The 20372-nt window shown below is 51.4% G+C and overlaps 2 protein-coding genes across 3 annotated transcripts in view; one reads left to right on the forward strand and one right to left on the reverse strand.

The window, feature by feature from the left end:
- The window catches only part of PPT1 (palmitoyl-protein thioesterase 1), a 28134-nt gene extending 13223 nt beyond the window's left edge, over positions 1–14911 (forward strand). The window contains exons 6-9 of the mRNA XM_002715190.6: positions 8612–8702; positions 9423–9521; positions 12415–12486; positions 13697–14911. Coding sequence (XP_002715236.1) covers positions 8612–8702; positions 9423–9521; positions 12415–12486; positions 13697–13819 — 385 coding nt within the window. The 3' untranslated portion in view covers positions 13820–14911. The remainder of the gene's footprint in view (positions 1–8611; positions 8703–9422; positions 9522–12414; positions 12487–13696) is intronic.
- A 62-nt stretch (positions 14912–14973) lies between these two features.
- CAP1 (cyclase associated actin cytoskeleton regulatory protein 1) overlaps positions 14974–20372 on the reverse strand; it is a 28857-nt gene continuing 23458 nt past the window's right edge. For both annotated transcript variants that reach the window (XM_002715191.6, XM_008265512.5), the window contains exons 8-13: positions 19000–19177; positions 17499–17683; positions 17228–17351; positions 17017–17099; positions 16549–16692; positions 14974–16116 (exon numbers count right to left, since the gene is read on the reverse strand). In XM_002715191.6, the coding sequence (XP_002715237.2) occupies positions 16033–16116; positions 16549–16692; positions 17017–17099; positions 17228–17351; positions 17499–17683; positions 19000–19177 (798 nt within the window). In that variant the 3' untranslated portion in view covers positions 14974–16032. The remainder of the gene's footprint in view (positions 16117–16548; positions 16693–17016; positions 17100–17227; positions 17352–17498; positions 17684–18999; positions 19178–20372) is intronic.

Here is a 20372-nt window from a genome sequence, read left to right on the forward strand (position 1 = left end):
AGTTCTCGTGGAGGTGCGTGGCTTCTTTAAGCTTCACTCTTCCATTGTTGTTGTTTTTTCTAACTCTTGCCTGGATCCCTTAGAAAATAACTGTTTGTTTGTTTGTTGTTTTTTTTTTGTAGGTGTATTTCTTTGTTTTGTGAACCAAACACAGTGCTTGGCAGTGATGGCAAATGAGTAGTCGGTGGGGAATGAGAAGTGACAACTCAACATTGATGAAAAGTGGTAGCTCGATGGGTTGATTGTCATTTCCTCCTTCGACTCTTCCTCCTTCAACAGCAGCTTGCTGGTGTCTGCCTTTCAAGTAGATAAAGAATCAGTTTTTGAAAACTTCATGGAAAGTGGAATCAAGAGATACATTTATTTTGATGTAAAAAATTTGAAATCCATGCATGATTTCATTAAAATACAATTTTTTTTTTTTTTTGACAGGCAGAGTTAGACAGTGAGAGAGAGAGACAGAGAGAAAGGCCTTCCTTCCTTTGGTTCACCCCCCCAAATGGCCTGTACAGCCGGCGTGCTACGCCGATCCGAAGCCAGGAGCCAGGTGCTTCCTCCTGGTCTCCCATGCGGGTGCGGGGCCCAAGGACCTGGGCCATCCTCAGCTGCCTTCCTGGGCCACAGCAGAGAACTGGACTGGAAGAGGAGCAACCGGGACAGAACCGGTGCCCCGACCGGGACTAGAACCCGGAGTGCCGGCGCGGCAGGTGGAGGATTAGCCTAGTGAGCCATGGCGCCGGCCTATAATCCACATTTTCCATTAACTTTTTGAAGACCTCTCATGCATGGATTTCAAAAACATTTTGCATCAAAATAAACTCTAGATTCTGTTTTCCATGGAATTTTTAAAGGACCTTGGCACCTTCAGACATGCAAAAAGGAAAAAATGGCCTTCTGTGTCAAAAAAAAAAAAAAAAAAAAAAAAAGGGCCGGCGCCGTGGCTCAATAGGCTAATCCTCCACCTTGCGGCGCTGGCACACCGGGTTCTAGTCCCGGTTGGGGCGCCGGATTCTGTCCCGGTTGCCCCTCTTCCAGGCCAGCTCTCTGCTATGGCCAGGGAGTGCAGTGGAGGATGGCCCAGGTGCTTGGGCCCTGCACTCCATGGGAGACCAGGAAAAGCACCTGGCTCCTGGCTCCTGCCATCGGATCAGCGCGGTGCGCCGGCCGCGGCAGCCATTGGAGGGTGAACCAACGGCAAAGGAAGACCTTTCTCTCTCTGTCTCTCTCTCTCACTGTCCACTCTGCCTGTCAAAAAAAAATAAAAAGATTTATTTATTTATTTGAGAGGCAGAGAGAGAGAAAAATAAAGAGAGAGAAAGAGAGGTATTCAATCCACTGGTTAACTCCCTAGATGGCCCCATTGGCCAGAGCTGGGCCTATCTGAAGCCAGGAGCCAGGAGTTTCTTCCAGGTCTCCCACGTGTGTGCAAGGGCCCAAGGACTTGGGCCATCTTCTACTGCTTTCCCAGACCATAGCAGAGAGCTGGATTGGAAGTGGAGTAGTCGGGACTTGAACCAGCACCCATGTGGGATGCTGGCACAACAAGCAGCAGCCCACTACACCACAGCGCTGGCCCCCCATTTTTATTTTTTAAAATCTCTTTATTTGGCAGGCAGAGAGAGAGTCCACTCCTATCCACTGATTTCATTCCCTAAATGCCTACAACGGCCTGGGTTGGGCCAGGTCCAAGATGGGAACAGGAACTCAATCCAGGTCTCTCAAGTGAGTGGCAGGGACCCAGGTACTTGAGCCATCACTGTTGTCTCCCATAGTGAGCGTTAGCAGGAAGCTAGAAGTGGGAGTGGAGCTAAGACTCAAACTCAGGCACTCTGATAGGAGATACAGGTGTCTCAATGGGCAACTTAATCTCTAGACCAAATGCCCACCCTTCTACTAGCTTTTTGAAGTACCTATGTAGTTTCCAAGAGGGCTGTTATCTTTCTCTCTCTCTCTCTTTTAGATTTGTTTATTTGAAAGTCAGAGTTACAGAGAAAGAGAGAGAGAGAGAGAGGTCTTCCATCTGCTGGTTCACTCCTCAAACGGCTGCAATGGCCAGGGCTGCGCAGGCCAAAGCCAAAATCCAAGAGCCTCCTCTGGGTCTCCTACATGGTGCAGGGGCTCCAGCCCTTGGGCCATCTTCCACTGCTTTCCCAGGCACATTAGCAGGTTGTTGGACGAGAAGTGAGTAGCTGGGACTTGAACCAGTGCCCGTATGGGATGCTGGTGCTGCAGGTGGTGGCTTAATCTACACCACAGCGCTGGCCCCACGGGGCTGTTATGACAATTAAACAAATTGGACATAAAGCTTTTACTGCATATTAAGTCACAGGTTTTGGCAGTTACCACTGGAAACTGTGCTGTGTTTAAAATATGTATTCAATATTAATTTACCAGTTCCTTTATAAGTATTGCAGTGATTTCATTTTCTCTGACTTGTGAAGTATTTCAATCATAGTTTCATCAAATATTGAACTGCTTTTTGCCAGGCCGTATATAGATTTCACAGATACTGCAGAGAACAAGGCCATTAGGGTTGCTGCTCTCATAAGTGGCACCCTGAGGGGTGAGGGGTCTCCGAGAGAACAGGTGTGCTAGGGACTCTCCAGGAAGGAGAAGGCCAGGGCAGAAGTAAACAGGACGCAGTAAGGGAGAGCAGTTGAGGGCGTTCCTATATTGGACAGAATGGTTTTTGAAAAAGAGACACTGAAGCTGGGAGGAGAGGAAGGAGCGTGGAGAGGAGCTATGGAGAGAGGGACCAAGCAGGGGAGGAGGAGCACAGAGGCCCTGAGGCTGGGACGGGGTGACTGGAGTTTAGAGGGAGGTAGAGAAAGTTGAGCAGAAAAGCAGCAGCTACATCATGCTGGGACTCGTGGCACAGGAGGAGTTGTGATTTTATTCTACACATCCTGGGAAACTATTGGGAGGCTTTTTTTATTTTACTATTACTATTATTGTTATTTGAGAGAGACACCGTGTGGGAGAGAGAGCACTCCCCTGTTTGCTGGTTCACTCCCCAGATGCACCTAAGAGCTGGGGCTGGGCAGGGGCCAAAGCTGAGAGTCGAGAACTCAATCCAGGCACTTGAGCCACCACCCTGGGCCTCTCAGGATCTGCATTAACAGGAAGCGGGAATCAGGAGCCCCACTGGGCCTTGAAGCCAGACCCTCCACTGTGAGATGCAGGCATTCTCCCTGGCATCTGAACTGCTAAGCCAGATGCCCCCCTTATCGGGAGGTTTGAAGCAGGAGAATCACATGGTCTGATTTATGTGTCTGGAAGATCCCCAATGCTTTGTGGAGAGTGGATTGTAAGGGAGTAGAGGAAGAGTGGGAGACCACTAGGGGCCGTCGTGGTGGTCTGGGTGAGAGGCGGCTGTGGCTGGGACACCGAGGGGATCGCCAAGGAGGCAGAGAAGAGGAATGATTCGCAGTGTTTTGTGGTGTTGCAGGTGAACTAGGTTTGTGAGCCGGGGTGGAGCTCACCGTTTATAACAGTTTCCGTGAGAAATCCTTCCCGTTTCCCTAACAGCTCATTTGCAGATTAACTTTTAGGATCCCTTTCTAATTTCGTAGAAGTGTTTGCTTTTCTCTCTTTAAAATTACTTTGGGTGAAAATCTCATTTTAACAGATGGCTGACATGCAGCTTCAAGAGGAAAGTCGTTCACGTTGAGCGGTGGGAAGGGGGTGGTGAACGCTTAAAGCGACAGAGAGAGACTTCTCTTTGCTGTGCTGGCCCTGGTTGCCCTTTGTATTAGGGAGGATTCTGGTTATAAAAAGGAAACCAAATCAAGCCAAAATAAACTGGAAAAGAAAGTCATATTATATCTTCTGGTGGCCAGGCCTCAGGGGGCACGGAATCAGGACACGGAGCCAGCAGGAGCCGGAGTGTCCCTTGCAGCTGTCATCACAGCTTCTCTGTGCTGTGCCTTTTTCCTCTCCAGCTACCCACGTGGTGAGAGGTGGCCTCGCACAGGCGGCGCGCAAGTGCCGATCTTCCCTTTGGATGATGTCAGTCATCTCCTGGTCCTAGTTCAGATTCCTGGGGAGGAGACATGGCCCAGCTCAGGTTGCATCCCCACATCTGTCGTTAGCCATGCCCAGAGTGCTGGGACCATGTGTACCAGTCCACCTTTGCAGGTACTGTCAGCCCTTCCTGACCTTCTTCCTCCAGGTCTCTCCCTGCTGCGCCTGCACCCCGTACCACAGTGAATAAAATTGCCCTGGCCTTGGCCACTTGTCTTCTTGGGCCAGCTCAGGGGGAGTGGGAGGGTTAAAGAGCTCGTTTATTTTTCCCAGTGACTTGCCCTCCCCAGGTCCCCTGGGCAGCCCACGTGTCCTGGGGCTTGGCAGGGCCTGCGCCCCTCTCTGCCCCCAGCAGATGTCAGAGTGCTCTTGCTCAGCCGTCCCACTTTCCCTCTGCCTTTGCTTTCAGCTGATGAACTTGCCGTTTCCTTCTCTGGACCCATTGAGGCACCTGCTCAAGCCCTCTGCATGGACTTCAGCCATGCAGAAAAGCCAGAGAGTAATGTAATGAATCACTGTGAACTCAGAGCCTGGGACTAACATTTTATCCTGTTTGCCTCTGGGTTTTGTAAAGCACCAGAATGTTTCAGATCACATTGAATTCTTCTGAGTATCTCTTCTTGATCCCATTCCCTACCCTCCCTCCCTCTGCAACTGTTATCAAGAGATGATAGTGTGCTTTCTGTCCCTTAGAAAATACTAGAGTCATGTGTTACAAGTCAGTAATATACATATGGTGTTATGTTGTGTATTTAAGTTTTCACATAGTGGATGTCTAGTGGTGCACGTCATTCTGTAGGACATTTTTTTCACTCAAGATCATGTTTTTGAGATCTACACATACTGTTATGTCTACATGCAGTTCTCCATCTTAGCTGCTGTCTGGCTTTCTGGGATGTGAGTACACCACAGTATATTGAGTCCCACATTGTGCTGCCGGGTTCCTCAGTGTAACAGTTTGCCTTGAACAGGGTCTGTGGATAAGAATTTATGTCCAAGTAGAATTTACATTGTAGGCTCCATCAGTTATTCATGAGGTCATTTACTTAACCTCTCTGCCTCATTTTCACCTGCAAAATAGGACAGTAATTAGACCCTGTGAGTTGTAGAGATGAAATGAGCTACAGCTGCGGAGGACTGAGAACAGTGCTTGAGAAACGCTCCGTGCGTGCTGGCTGTGTCTATATAGCAGTCATCAGTACCAGGGCACCTCTGAAGTTCACGTGTAAATGGAATTAAAAGATGTTTACTTTGGTGCACACAATTTGAAGTCTATGCATCGTGTTTTCATATTACCCATTTCCCATGAACTTCTGCAGGCTCCTTTTATGTGCATTTTAAACTTTACTCAGTATTGCCAAAGTGGTTATACCAGTTTATATTCCCACCAACAGGGTGTGAGAGTTCCTGTTTTGCCATTGTTATTAACCTTTGATCCTGTGCCTTTTAAACCTTTGCCAGTCAGATACGTGTGCGGTGGTTCCTCTTCCTGACCTGCATGGCCTTGTTTATTGGCCACTCGGGTTTCCCTTTCTGGAATTTTCTATTTCTGTTCATAGCCTCTGCCCATTTTCCTGTGGGGTGCTTTGTCTTTTCCTCACTGGTTTGTGTTACACGCATACACGTATACTTTTAAAATTTGTTTATTTTCACTTTACTTGAAAGGCAGAGAGACAAAGAGATCTTCCATCTGCTGGTTCATTCCCCAAATGCCAACAACAGCCAGCACTGGGCCAGGTGAAGCTAGGAGCCCAGAACTCAGTCTGGATCTCCCACATGCATGGCAGGTTCCCAAGTGCTGGGGCCATTGTCTGTTGCTTCCCAGGTTATATGTTAGCACGGAGCTGGAAGTGGAGAAGCCAGGACTTTAACCGGGCATTGTGGTAGGGGATGCACGCATCCCGTGCGGTGATTTAACCACTGCACCACCCACCTACCTCACACACAGAGGCTACCCTAATTTTTAAAAAATGTATTATTTTTTGAAAGAGTGACAGGGAGAGGGAGAGACAGAGGGAAAGAGAGAGATCTTTCAAGCACTGGTTCATACTCCAGGTGGTTATATTGGCCAGGGCTGGGCCAGGCAGAAGCCAGGAACTAGGAGCTTCATCTGGGTCTCCCACATGGGTGTCAGGGGTCCAAATACTTGGGCCATCATCTTCTGCTTTTCCCACGCCTTTAGTAGGGAACTGGATCAGAAGTGGAACAGCCGGGATACGAACTGACATCTATATGGGATGCGGGCATCAGAGATAATGGCTTTACCTACTATTTCATAACATCGGCCCCTACATTTTTTTTTTTTTTTTGCAGATTTATTTTTTTATTTGAAAGGCAGAGTAACACAGAAAGACGGAGAGACAGAGGCAGAGGGGGAACACAACAGATTATGACAGATGCAATATTGCAGTCTTCCATTGAGCTTGTATCCTGTGTGGGCCCAGCACGCCCATCTTGTTAAACTTTGACAAGACAGGCTCAGGGGACTAAAGTGGCTGTGATCCCAGGTTTGTCTGACCCAAAGCTGATACCATCCACGTCGGCGCCAAAGTATAGCGAAGACAGCGTGGGGTGTGGGGAGGAGTGTGGCTGGCGGAGGGTGGGCCAGCTGCCCGCCCACCCCAGGCGTCCTGGCCGCCCCAGACGACAGCCTCTCCCTTGCGGTGCGGCGGGCGTTCGCGAAGCAGGTCACCGGGTGTAGGGTGTAAGGTGTGTAGACAGAGGCACGGCAGACAGGAGGTGCTGTGTGAGTGTTCCGCAGGGGCCAAGCAGGCAGGTGTGGCCTCGGGAGCTGGCCTTGGCGCCCGCCAGCCTGGGCTCCCAGCGCTCGGCTCCGAGGTGCTCGGCGTGCACACCCGCGGTTCTCCTCGGGCGGCCTCCCGACCCCCTGCTCCCCCTCCGCCCCTGGCCCCCAGGCACCGGGCTTACAGAATCTCCCTCATTTCTGCCTGTGGGCCTCTCACCGCGTTTCCTATTCCTGTGGGAAGGTAACCTGTGACTGCTGCCTCCACGCCTCCGCCCCAGCCATCCTGAGCCTGTCCCGCTGGGCCGGAGGAGGGAGTGCGAGCCGTGCCCGGCATCTCCGCGCCTGCCACCCTCCCGCGCTCATTGGAGGCTTTGCCCTGCCTGTTCCCCGCCCTCCTCCAGCACCAGCTTCCTTCAGGCCTGGGCTGACCTCCAGCTCTGGCCCTGACCCAGCATGTGCTGGGTGCCAGACAGCTTCCAGGCCGCGGCCGTGTGCGTGATGGCAAGGCTGAAACGGCAGGGCCAGACCAGGACTGAGAGCAGCATTTAACAAATTCCAAAGTGCACCACATTTTAATTTTTTTTTTAATTAGGTAGATTTATAGACAGTGTGAGACAGAGAGAGAGGTCTTCCTTCCGTTGGTTCACTCCCCAAATGGCGGCTACGGCCAGTGCTGCACCAATCCGAAGCCAGGAGCCAGGTGCTTCCTCCTGGTCTCCCATGCGGGTGCAGGGCCCAAGCACTTGGGCCATCCTCCACTGCACTCCCGGGCCACAGCAGAGAGCTGGCCTGGAAGAGGAGCAACTGGGACTAGAACCCGGCACCCATATGGGATGCCGGTGCCGCAGGTGGAGGATTAGCCAAATGAGCCACAGCGCCAGCCCCAGAGTGCACCACATTTTAAAACCTCAGTGAAACTCCACATTTAAAGGACTATAGATACTCCTAGTAACAGATTATAGGATGTCACCAGACGACTGCGGCCCGGGCCTCAGTGCCACTGGGTCCTAGCGTCGTTCTGCTCCGCTGAGTTGGGCTCCTCTGGCCACTGCCTCTGGGCAGCTTCTGCACGCTGGCCAGGGAAAGCTCCTGTGCAGGGATTTGTTTCTTCCCTGCCAACCTGAGCTTCAGGGCCCCTCCCTGCGCTCCGCCCCGCTTTCTGCGGGAGGCCTTGGGGTAGACCCGTCAGTTTCAACGATGGCTGTGGATGGACCTGAAGGGGAAGGGAAGAGGAAGGAGACAGGAGAGCAAGTTCATGTGAACACAGATGCCTTCCCTGGTCTGTTCTAGTGAGAGCTGTGACAGCCACGGGGCTGCTCTTTGTTCTTCCAAACAGCATCACGTCCCAGGGTTCTGAAATCTGGTGTCCCCACTTGGCACTGCGTGAGCAGCTCTGAGCAGCTCGGCCTCCATCGCAGCCTGAGCATGGCAAGATGGCTGGAGGGACAGTGACCGGATGGAGGGGCAGAGGCGGGGGGGGGGTGGGTAGCTGAGTGCTGCAGGATGAGTAGGGAGCAAAGCAGAGGGAGGGAGGCGGGCTTGTGGGAGGGCGCAGGAGGTGCACGGTGGTGGGAGAAGCCTCCATGACGGTGGGAGAAGGCTCCATGCCTCAGGGAACCAAATACTGAGCAGGCTTTTCCTAACTCTCTTGGACTTTCTGCGCCATGCTGATCAGCTGGTCCAAGTCTTCACAAGATACTGTGCTGGTGAGCTACTCCACAGGTGCAAGTCTCTTCTTCCCTAGGAGAGAGCAAAGCCTCTTGGGAGGTGGCCTGCTCGCTGGGGCATGCCCTGGGCCTGCTGACACACAGCCTGGTCACCTTTCTCTCTCTCTCTCTGCAGCCTGGTGCAAGCAGAATATTGGCATGACCCCATCAAGGAGGACATGTACCGCAACCACAGCATCTTCTTGGCGGATATCAATCAGGAGCGGGTGAGCACCCGCGCCCGCACAGCAGCAGAAACGAGTTGGCAGTGGGACCCGCGCTGCGGGGCGGCGCCGGGAAATGGAACATCTGTGGCTGGGAGGTGGTGCTTCTGAGATCAGGTCCCTTATAGGGAGGCTGGAAGTCCTCTGGCCTTCTTCCCTGAAGTCCGCTCCCTTTGCTGGTGGTGCAGCAGCGGCCCGGGTCAGCAGGTGTGGGTGGGCCAAGGAACTCACAGCTGCTGTCCTGCGTGAGGGAAGCCTTCCCAGGGATCCCTTTCTGGAGCCGATTTTCTCAGAGGAGAGATGGAGAAGAGAGACTGTGGAGGGAGGGAGTGTGACCCAGCCATGAGCATGGGGGGTGGGTGGGCGAGGGGAGGCCATGGCTTCACTTTAGCCTCATCTGGAAGCTTTTGTGGTTTCTTCAGACAAAAATGTGAAGGGGAAGGCAGGAAACAGCAGACGCAGACTAGGAGAGCAGAACCGCCCAGGGTGTGTAGCTGCTTGCTTTGCGTGCCTTCCTCTGGCTGTGTGCTGGTGCCTGTGGACTGTGGGACAGCGTCAGCCAGTGAGGACGGCAGGGGGAGGCTGCAGCGGAAAGCGGGAAAAGCCGCCCATTGCCAGGGCAAGAAACACGGTGGGCCAGGGTCGGGACCACCAGAGCACCCGAGGGCGCTCACCCCTGCTGGGAGCTGGCGGCGGCCGTGACCGCTGCGGCCTTTCTTCCAGGGCGTCAACGAGTCCTACAAGAAAAACCTGATGGCCCTGAAGAAGTTTGTGATGGTGAAGTTCCTCAACGACTCCGTCGTGGACCCCGTGGATTCTGAGGTGAGACACGGGCCCGGGGGCTGTGAGACCGCGGTGGAAAGGAACTAAAATAACAGCTGCCTGCCAGCACAAGTCTCTTGAGTCCCTCTGCAGACAGCAGGGGCTGTCATCCCAGAGCTGTCTGCTCCCTAAAGGTGCATGTATAATTAGGTAATTGCATTCTCTGGGCGAGGGTCTATAATATATATATATATATATATATTTTTTTTTTTTTTTTGACAGGCAGAGTTAGAGAGAGAGACCTAGAGAAAGGTCTTCCTTTTCTGTTGGTTCACCCTCCAAATGGCCGCTATGGCCAGTGCGCTGCGGCCGGCGCACTGCACTGATCCGAAGCCAGGAGCCAGGTGCTTCCTCCTGGTCTCCCATGGGGTGCAGGGCCCAAGCACCTGGGCCATCCTTCACTGCCTTCCCGGGCCACAGCAGAGAGCTGGACTGGAAGAGGAGCAACCGGGACAGAATCCGGCGCCCCAACTGGGACCAGAACCCGGGGTGCCAGTGCTGCAGGTGGAGGATTAGCCAAGTGAGCTGCGGAGCTGGCTGAGGGTCTATAATTTTAATCAGATTCTTTTCTTTCTTTTTTTTTTTAAGATTTATTTTTTAGTTATTTGAAAGGCAGTTACAGAGAGAAACAGAAATCTTCCATCCGCTGGTTCACTCCCCAAATAGCTGGGGCTGTGCTGGGCCAGGCTGAAGCCAGGAGCCAGGAGCTTTTCCAGGTCTCCCATGTGGGTGCATGGGCCCAAGCACTTGGGCCATCCTCTGCTACTTTCCCAGGTGCATCAGCAGGGAGCTGGATCAGAAGTGGAGTAGTTAAAACTGGAACCTGTGCTTAGATGGGATGCCGGCCTCTCAGGCAGCAGCTTAACCTGCTACGCCACAACTCCCGCTCCCTTTAATCGGATTTTTAGAGATCCCTGGCCCCAAAAGATCCAGAATCGCTAGCCAAAGTCGGAAAATTCCAAGGTGCGGCAGGCCAAGACTGCCTCAGCCCCCCTCTCCAGCCTCCTCTCCCTTCCCTCCCCACCTTGCACACCCTTCCGTCAAGCCGCACTGCAGTATGGCCACGCCGACTTGGCAGGAGCTTTTGTCCTGTGTGCCTTTGCTCATGTTTTCTCGCCTCTAGAACGTCCCTCCCTGGCTTCTCCACCTGATAAGCTCCTGCTTGTCAAGGCCAAACTCAAATGTCACTTCCTCCAGGGTGCCACCCCTCTTGCTCCCGCGTGTGGACTCAGCAGCCACCATCACAGTACTCACATCGTGCCAGCCCACCTGGGCCACATCCGGCCTGCGGCATTTACAGTTGTTTGTAATTTCTTTGCCTTCATTTTATCTTCATTGAAAGGCTGCGGTAGGGGCCGCGCGGTGGCGCAGCAGGTTAATACTCTGCCTGTGGCACCGTCATCCCTGTGGGCGCCAGTAATAATCCCGGCTGCTCCACTTCTAATCCAGCTCTCTGCTATGGCCTGGGAAAGCAGTGAAGATGGCCCAAGTCCTGGGGCCCCTGCACCCTCTTGGGAGACCCTGAAGAAGCACCTGGATCCTGGCTTCAGATCAGCCCAGCTCTGCCGTTGTGGCCATTTGGGGAGTGAATCAGTGGATAGAAGACTTCTCCTGTCTTAAAAAAAAAAAAAAAAAAAAAAAAAAGTTGTGATAGAGATCTTCCATCTGCTAGTTCACTCCCCAAAAGCCTGTAACAGCCAGGGCTAGGTTAGGTTGAAGCCAGGAACCAAGAACTCCACTCGTTTTTCCCACATGGGTGGCAGTTGGGCCATCATCTGCTGCCTTTCAGGTGTATTAGCAGGAAGCTGGGTCAGAAATGCAGAGGAGCCAGGACTTGAACCAGGCACTCGATACAGGATGGGATGCAGGCGTCCCAAGTGGCAGCTTAACCTGCTGCACCACAGTGCCTGTCCTCACCCCCAGGATTCCTTTTTTTTTTTTTAAGATTTATTTTATTTATTTGAAAGACAAAGTTACAGAGAGAGGTAGAGCCAGAGAGAGAAAGGTCTTCCATCTGCTAGTTCACTCCCCAAATGACTGCAATGGCCAGAGCTGTGCTGATCCAAAGCCAGGAGCCAGGAGCCTCTTCCTTGTCTCCCATGTGGGTGCAGGGGCCCAAGCACCTGGGCCATCTTCTACTGCTTTCCCAGGCCACAGCAGGGAGCTGGATGGGAAGTGGGGCAGCTGGGACTTGAGCTGGCGCCCATATGGGATGCTGGCGCTGCAGGCAGCGGCTTTACCTGCTATGCCACTGCTGACCCCAAGCTAAGAGTTTTTTCATTTCTAAATGGTTGGGGGTGAAGCTCAACCAATTTTAAATGGTTGGAAAAAGTCAAAAAGATTTTTTCACATGTGAAAATGATTTGAAATTCAAATTTCAGTGTCCATAGACAAACTTGCCCTGGAAACAGGCCTGTTTTTTATATATTGTCTGGCTGCTTTTGCTACAAGGACAGCAGTAAGTAGCTGCAATCATCTGGCCGTCAAAGCCTAAAATAATATTTCCTATCTGATGTTTGCAGAAAGTGTTCCGAGCCCCACACTACACCCTGAGTTGTTTCTCTGCCTCACTGGACTGGGAGCTCCTGGGAAAAAAAGGGTCCTATATTCATCCTTGAATGTTTAGATTTTAGCGCAGGAATCTTCCCAGGGTAGGTACTTAGTACATGTAGGCAGCACAAATCCTGGGGAGGGGGTAGAGCTGTTTGCAAAGATTAGGTCAGCCCTCAGGACTAACCTTTAAAAAGGAGTGACTCGAGGCCTCCCCGCTTCCATTTGTTCCTTCCTGCTGTGGCTTTACGATACAGTTTGTTGGTAGTCTCAGCTACCCGCCATTAGCAGGTTAGCTTGGCAGTGTGTGCCACGTGTCTGATGTGTCCTTCCTCTCCTGCAGTGGTTTGGCTTTTACAGAAGCGGGCAAGCCAAGGAAACCGTTCCCTTGCAGGAAACCGCCCTGTACACACAGGTAACCGCGGGGCTCGGTGCTGGGAGGCTGGCGCTTTTTCAGCCCCCACTTCCCGAAGCTGCACGCGGGCGCTCAGGTGCTGGAGCCCTGCCCTGCAGGCCCTGGAGCGCCAGGTGCTCTGGAAGCAGCTGATGGTGTCTGAGGTGGGTGAGGCTTGTCAGGGCCCTGCGACAGCCAGGAGGACCCGTACCTCGGGGTTTTCGAGCAGAAACAAGAGACGCGTCATCTCTAGGTCCTCCCCTCTGACGAAAAGGTCTGGAACAGCTTCCTTCTCGGAACAGTCTGCTGCACATCCAAGAGGCCCCGGTGCCTAAGGAAAACCTACAAAGCGGGGCCTCACTGTGAAACCTTCAGAGCCTGTTAGCCCCGAGTTTAAATTAGGTGTGGAAAGCGGAGCTCCTGCAGGAGGCTGGGTGGGACTGGAGCTGTCAGTTTCCTTTAGCCCAAGTCCTGTTGCTGAGCGGAAGTTGCCTGTCCCGCCACCTCCAGCTCTGGGGCCTTCTACACGCAAGGAACTTAGACAGGAGATGGACTCTCCCGGAAGTGCACAAGGTCACAACTGAGCCAGTGAGCTTCCACGAGCTGACCTTTCATAGTATGAAATCCAAATTGCTCCAAAATCCCACACTCTTTGGTGCCAAGATGATGTTCCCAGTGGAGTATTCCACTGCTGTTCCACTCCTGACTTTGTGTGGTGAGCTGTAGGCAAAACACAGGCACAATAAAAAGCATGTGTATACAATTTCTGTTGCTTCTTGGCTTTTGGCTGCAGTCAAGTGTAAATTACCTTTAGGCCATGTGTCGGAATTCTGTGTTTAGGCTTGGTTCCATTCCTGAGGTAGCAAGTGCTACATCTGAAACCCAGAACGCCCCTGGTCCCAGACATTTGGATAAGGGATACCCAACCTGTACTAGAATTTGTCCAAGTACTTTCAGAGACCATTTGTCTCTTCATTTTTCTCTTAGATTCGCTGTCTCAGGTTGGGTGAGACAAAAGAAAGGGAAGTCAGGGTCTGATAAGAGTGAGGAAACCACCACCAGGAACTTCCTGATGGTGAACCCCCAGCCCCTGGCAGCAACAGCAGACGCCACTCTAGCTTTGTTGCAACTGCTCGTCTCCCGCCACAGGTTGCTCTGGGACAGGCGAACATTGTTTCTTTACTGTTGGACTTCAGAGTTTTCATTAAACCTGACTGTTCTCTCCCGGCAGGACCGCCTGGGGCTGAAGGAAATGGACAAAGCAGGAAAGCTGGTGTTTCTGGCCACAGAAGGGGACCATCTTCAACTGTCTCAAGAATGGTTTTACGCCCACATCTTACCCTTCCTTGAGTGAAACCCGTGCAGTTTGCAGCAGCGCTCGGGAGCCCCCAGCTCTTGCCGGCCGCCTGGGGGAGGTCCCTCCCTGCCCAAGCCTGCGCTCAGAGCCAGCTTGCAACTAGCCCTCTCTCCTGTCATCTAGCATGCCCTGCTGAGATGCCAATCTTCTCCTTTGCCGCCTCCTATCGCCGCACGTGTTGAATGCAAGCTGAATTAGTAAGCCCGAGGCCTGTTTTGCAGCCTGCTTGGTGTGCTCGGGCGCAGCCTTAGAAAGGCAGTGTGCTGCAGATCAGCGCCAGGCCGGTGCAGGGGATAGGTGCGAGGGCAGACACCTTCATCAGGAACGTCCAGGCACGTTCGCCCCGCCCGAGCACTCAGGCACCGCGCATGCGTTCTGTTTCGCTGGTAGACTAGACTCGTGCTTGGCTCACGCTGCTGCACCACTCTGCGGTGCCTCACAGGGACCTGACGGACGCCCCGCCCACCTCTCGCCCCTGCAGCACTCACTGTCTCCCCAGGCTGTGTCACAAAAGCAAGGAAGCAACACCCATTTGTGGCTTGAGAGAGGAAATGTAGTCTTGCATCACTTTAGGTGGGAGGGGGTTGGGGACAAAGAAAAGGACGGGAAAAGCGAGGCAGCTAGTTCTGGCGTCCGTGCGGACTAGTGGTCCGCGTGCCCGGAGGTCCGCTGAGACTGGGCCGAGCGACAGGGAGCTCAGACGCCCCTCCCCCCCCCCCCCCCCAAGTCATGCTGCCCAGCGTACCGGGCCGTTTCTGATGGCTTCTGTGAGAAAGGGCTCTGTGCTCAGAAGGCTTGCGGAACGCTGCAGTCCCGTCCTCCACCTCCGAGAAGGCCTGTTGGACAGCACCACCCCCACGCGTCCCCTCTCACTCCCCGCGAGCCGCTGCGGTGCGCAGACCTGACTAGCTACGCTCTGATGCGGTAGCGGTAGTGCCGCAGATTATCCCGTAGGATCCCTGTCCCCCCCCCCCCCGCCCCCCACCTCCCAACCGTATTCTTTAACGGAGAGATGAAGATTACCAGCAAGAAGTGGGAGGGTATGGAAATAATTTTATGAGGTTGTCTAAAATAAAGAGTAGTTTCTTATCCTTGGTGTCATTTTCTCCCCAATATTGTTACATCTCTCTACAACAGATACCACAGGTAAGCAAGTTTGGTATTAACTTTATTCTATTTTCTGTATAACTTTAAGTACATAAAGGTTTATTTCCACAGGCCTCAGGAAATGGGTAGAAGTCACAGGACAATCTCTCTTCCCACCAAAAAAAGTTGCATATTTTGGTAAGTGTTTGTTCTAGAGGGAAAAACTGAAATTTACATTAGCAATGCTGTGCGAGATCCTTCCATCCATCCAGACCCAAAACCAGCCTGCAGGGGAGGTTTTAGTCCTCTGCAGTGCCTGGACGGGAGCCAAGTGCCACTGATGGTGGGCAAAGGAGGCAATGAAGACGACAGGCACCTAGCAGGGAGGAAGAATGCCAGATTCCTTGGGATGGTGTGAGGGTATTTTTTAAAAAAGTCATGTCTGTAGGAAGGTGCTGGGCAGGGATCCCTAAGAAAGGGCCCACTGCCCTCAGTGACGGGCACTGCTGCAGCAGCTGATCCCAGAGAACCTGCTGTCCCATGGCTGAGGCAGACTTACGATGGAATGCAGAAGGAAAGGAATGCTTATGGGGAAACTGTTTTGCTTGGAATGCTAGATGGCTAAGTCTCAGCCTTTGATCCAGTGCAACCCTTGCCTCACTTGTCAACAGTGAAAGATCGTTTGGTTAGAACAACCACCTGGAATCACACAGCTTCTGCTACCTATCTGCTCACTGTTAGGAAAAGATCGCCTAGTGTGAACGTTCTGATCTGTTCATCCTGGGACTGTTTTATTCTTCTCAAAGGACTGTAATTGGTCAAGTAACCCCAAAGCTGAGAGCTAAAATGCACCAGTCCTGGCCTGCCGTTCCTGAAGAATGCATTGGCGGTGTGGCTGCACTGATATAAGGAAGCTGCACCTTCCTGCAGAAGATCAACTGCCCTGCTACCCCGCCCCAAATCTCAGCCTGAGGTATATTTCAGTGAAGGCAGGTAGCTGTGCCTCTCAGAGCAGAGAAGCCGTTAAGAGCAGAAAGGTAGAGGAAACCTAGAAAAGAACCGTCTCGATAACAGAGTCATCCCGTGTGTGGAGGGAGAGGGCGCAGAACCCAGTGGCACTTCACTTAACCGGCGATCTCTGTCACTGTGGTGACCAACTTATGCCCGTTCCATACAGTCTTGAACTGTTCCGGGACTGGGAACTCGTTCTGCAAATAAAGAAGAGACGTTGGAGTTAAGGCAGGGCTAGAGAATGAGCTGGGGCTAATCTCACACTTTTCCTCCAATGCTTGCCTCCACTTAAACCTGAGCCAGGTGGGAGGTAGTGAGAGAGAGAGAGGAGCCAGGGTGTGTTCCACTGGTCACCGCTCTGTGATCAGTGATCTTGTACAGACTGTAAGTGAAAATACGCAGGTTTTACAGCCCCAACTCAACAGGGCACTGTGACTCAGTCCCACTCTTCATAGCTATCCTGAGCACAAATTAAGAAGGCAAAACCCACCCGCTCTGGGGCTCCACTACAGGACATGACTTTGTTTCTGGGTGCTTCTGTTGGGCATTGTTGGACTCTTCCTACTCAGTGCAGCCTTCGATCCCTTCTGTTTTTAATACCATACTTCTCTAAAGACCAAGACACTTACGAAGTCCCCGCCTTCTGTGGGAATGAGGATGTTCATCTCAGACGACTTGGCACTGACTATCTCACAGTCCAGGGAATTCTTGCTCAGGTAAGTGTGGCAGCCATCTGTTTTGTTAATGGAAATGGTTGGCACTTTACCCATTACCTGCAGAGAAAACCAAGAGATCTGAGGCCCGGCAGCTGGGGAGGACAGCGGGAAGTTGCAGGGAACGCACTCACTGCTTCCCACGACTCAACGACTACATGAAAAGCGTCAGGTGCACGACAGATACTGGATCCTAGGGTTGGGCCGGGATGGGCGCTACAGAGAGCTCACTTGAACAGCCAGCTCTCCTTTGCCACATCCAAAGCCGCTCAGCTTACACACACTTGTAGAATCAGATTCCCACCAAAGCAACATCTGTGGGTCTGCGGTGTCACTCAGTTAATTCCCCAGGGACTGAAAGAGCGAGCCAAGATATCAAGTTACCTGAACTTTGACATCCCTACTATTGATTATCTCCACAATGCCCACCACGTCATCGAATACCAGCCCGAGTTTCTTACAGTTATCTAGGAGAAAGAGCAGGTCAACAGTATAAAGGAAATATGTTTCAGAATCTTTAGGAAGAGGGGTGGTAAACACTTTTAGCCCTCTCCGGCTCCGGGACAGTCTGCCCAAAGCAGCAGCGAAGACTCACCTACTGTGATGGAGTTAATCTTGCCCTTGATTTGCAATGTTGTGTTGACACACTTGTATATGTAAGCCACCTGCTTCAGCTCTGTGTCCTCAATTACCAGGTTGGAAACATTCTCTTGATTTTCCTGTTTAAACATATACCCCAGGATTCTCATCACCAAACACACCCCAGATAAAGTTAACAGGCTATCCCAAACTCTGCACTCCTTTGAGCTGCATTTAAACCCCTCGTCTCTACGCTTATTTCCCCGACCTGGGTATTTTTAACTCACCACTCTCCATTTCTTGCCCTCCAGTTCAAGTACAGCTGGCTCCTTCTTTGTGGCTGGTTTGGGGGATGGGCTGGTTTGGGGTTTAGGAGCAGAGAATGGTTTGGGGCCACTGCGTACTGGACCACTCTGAGCCTTCAGGGCAGGGTTCTTGTGAGTCTTCATATCATCAGACACGTGTTTCAGGGCTGGAAGAGCAACAGCTACCTTGTGTCTGTTCTTCATACCCAGGCTGGGCTGAGGCAATAGCTAACTTGCTGACGTGTAAGTTAAATCAACCCATAACAGCAAATATTAAGTCACTTTCTCATGTAAAACAGATTCCCAACTGTACTCCAAACCAGTGCTTTTGAGATGTTCTATCAGAACCAGTTCTTTAATAATTTCCTCCCGCAAGGTTAAATTATATGGTTCCATTTGAAAAACAAAACATGGAATATGTATTAGGAGCAGGGGTAGGATGGGTATTTAAATGCACAAAAAAAGATCTGGAAAGTCGCCCACCAGATATATACTCAACAAAATATATAAAGTTTTTAAAGCAACGGAGGAAAAGATGTGATAGGAAAGAAAATAATGAAAGAAAAATAACAGAAAACCTCATGCACAGCTAACCTCGTCCCAGTCAGTGTTGGCACTTGAAAATCTCCAATTTTTTTTTATTCAGTTCTAGCCATATACAATGTTAAGAAATTTGATTCAACCAATTTACACTTGATAAAAAACTTTCTCACGTTAACCTGTAGCTTCTAAAAACATCTTTCTTGTATTCAAGGGAAAAGATCCCATCATCTCCTTCAGCAGCCTCACACACACCCTGCTTTCGAACGTGGCCAGATCCACGTTGATGACATAACCACATATGGCCTCTTTAGCGGTACCGCTCCATGGGCCTGTAGCTGAAACACTGGATTTTTTTTTTTTATCTTAAAAGTTCCATGGGTCATTGTAGAAAAAAGTAAAGACAGCTGCCATTAAGAGGACATACCATGGCAAACTACCAGTCTCCCTCACTGTTGGGTATTTAGTTTGTCACACCGTGTGTAGCTACCATAAACAACAATGTCTAAAACTCCTTTCGCTATGTTTATGGGCAGAACCCCAGCACGGGGCTGTGCATGTGGTGTTTAGTTTCTCTGTAACAACTTTAGGTCATTCCTAGGCAAATTTTCCACATGACTGTCAGTGAACCCCTGACACAATGACTTGCCAGAGACCATCAGGACAGCTGTCAGCTCTGTGCTTGGTACTCTGAATATGCCACGTAATAGTAAGTCACTTTCTCATGGGACAGATGGATTCCCCGAACTGTACTCACCCATTTTCAATTTCCACTTAAGCCAACTTTGCTGTCTCTCTGGGCAACTGGAAAGAACCCGACACCCAGATGAATTCTGTCCGAGACAAGCCAGGGTTCTGGTTTACACTAGCTGTTCTGTCTGGTCGGTGGTGAAGTCTGTCCCAAACAGCAGTCCCAACTGTTCGTGCCAAAGTACTCACTTACCATGTGTGATGCTCTCTCCCTGATTAATCTGCGCAAACAGTGCTGAGCGGGAGGCAGAGTCATCGGAGACTGAACTGGTAGGGACTGGCGGGGGAGGAGGGCCAGGCGGCGGGGGAGGAGGACCTGATCCAGCCGAGGGTCCAGACGGCAATCCACTCAGTTCTTTTGCCACAGGCCCCTGGAACAGTAAACGCAGGCAGCATAGTCATCCTTTCTCTCCCACTCTGTACCATCCGCAGTAGGGCTCGACCTGTGTCCAGCGGACCTGGGGTTCCCCTCCACAGCCCTTAAGACAGTGCTTAATGTTTCCTACTCACCCTCAACCTGCCTTTACTCCTTCTCATCCCTTCCCAGGGATCCAATTCTCCACTCCATTTCTCAACCTCCATTATTTCCCCTTTGGCCTCACCTGATTGCAGCTGTAAACCCGTATTTCACAAAATCCATGAGACATCTTCCTTAGTCTGTTACCAGTACCTCAGATTCAACAAGTTCAAAACAGATGTCACCACCTCCTGCCTGCTCCCCTGTTTCTATTTCAGTGAAAGGCATTAGCATTCACACTTGAACTATTTTATCTTTGAGCCTTTCAACTCCTCCAACTTCACTAGATCTTTCTATTATTTTGGTGATACCTCCTACAAATTCTCTTCTACCAGTGCCTAGCACCACAACCACTTCCATAGTTTAAGTATGAATCCTTATCCCCAACCTATATACTGACATTCTCTAAGGACAATTTTGATCAGTATCACTCCCTTGTTCAAACACCTATTCTCAGCTTACTTTCCATTTCAGACTATTCTCCTAAGTATCTCTAACCATCTCCCCTTCTTGAAGACACACGTGACCAATCTCTGTGACCTCTGCAATGGCACCTTCTGCTACTCTCTCCCTTTCTCCCACTTCACTCTCCTCCACATCTTTCAAGTCTCAGTTAAAGCACATTCCTTCAAAGCACAAGCTCAACAGGGAGGGGAAGGCCAGAAGAAAATACTATCTTCTTAGAATTGTATCTATGGGGGCCGGCACTATGGTGTAGCGGGTAAAGCCACCACCTACAGTCCTGGCTGCTCCACTTCCGACCCGGCTCTCTGCTGTGGCTTGGGAAAGCAGTAGAAGATGGCCCACGTGCTTGGGCCCTCACACCCATGTGGGAGACCGGCAAGAAGCTCCTGGCTCTTGGCTTCGGATCGGCACAGCTCCAGCTGCTGCGGCCAGTTGGGGAGTCAATCAGTAGATAGAAGACCTCTCGCTCGCTCTCTCTCTGCCTCTCCTTCTCTCCCTATGTAACTCTTTCAAGTAAATAAAATAAATCTTAAAAAAATAAAAATAAAAATTTGTCTATGAACTATACTTAATCTATTAGAAAC

This window comes from Oryctolagus cuniculus, chromosome 7, assembly GCF_051225735.1.
Source record: "Oryctolagus cuniculus isolate XC-2025 breed Fujian yellow rabbit chromosome 7, ASM5122573v1, whole genome shotgun sequence".
Classification (NCBI taxonomy): Eukaryota; Metazoa; Chordata; class Mammalia; order Lagomorpha; family Leporidae; genus Oryctolagus; species Oryctolagus cuniculus.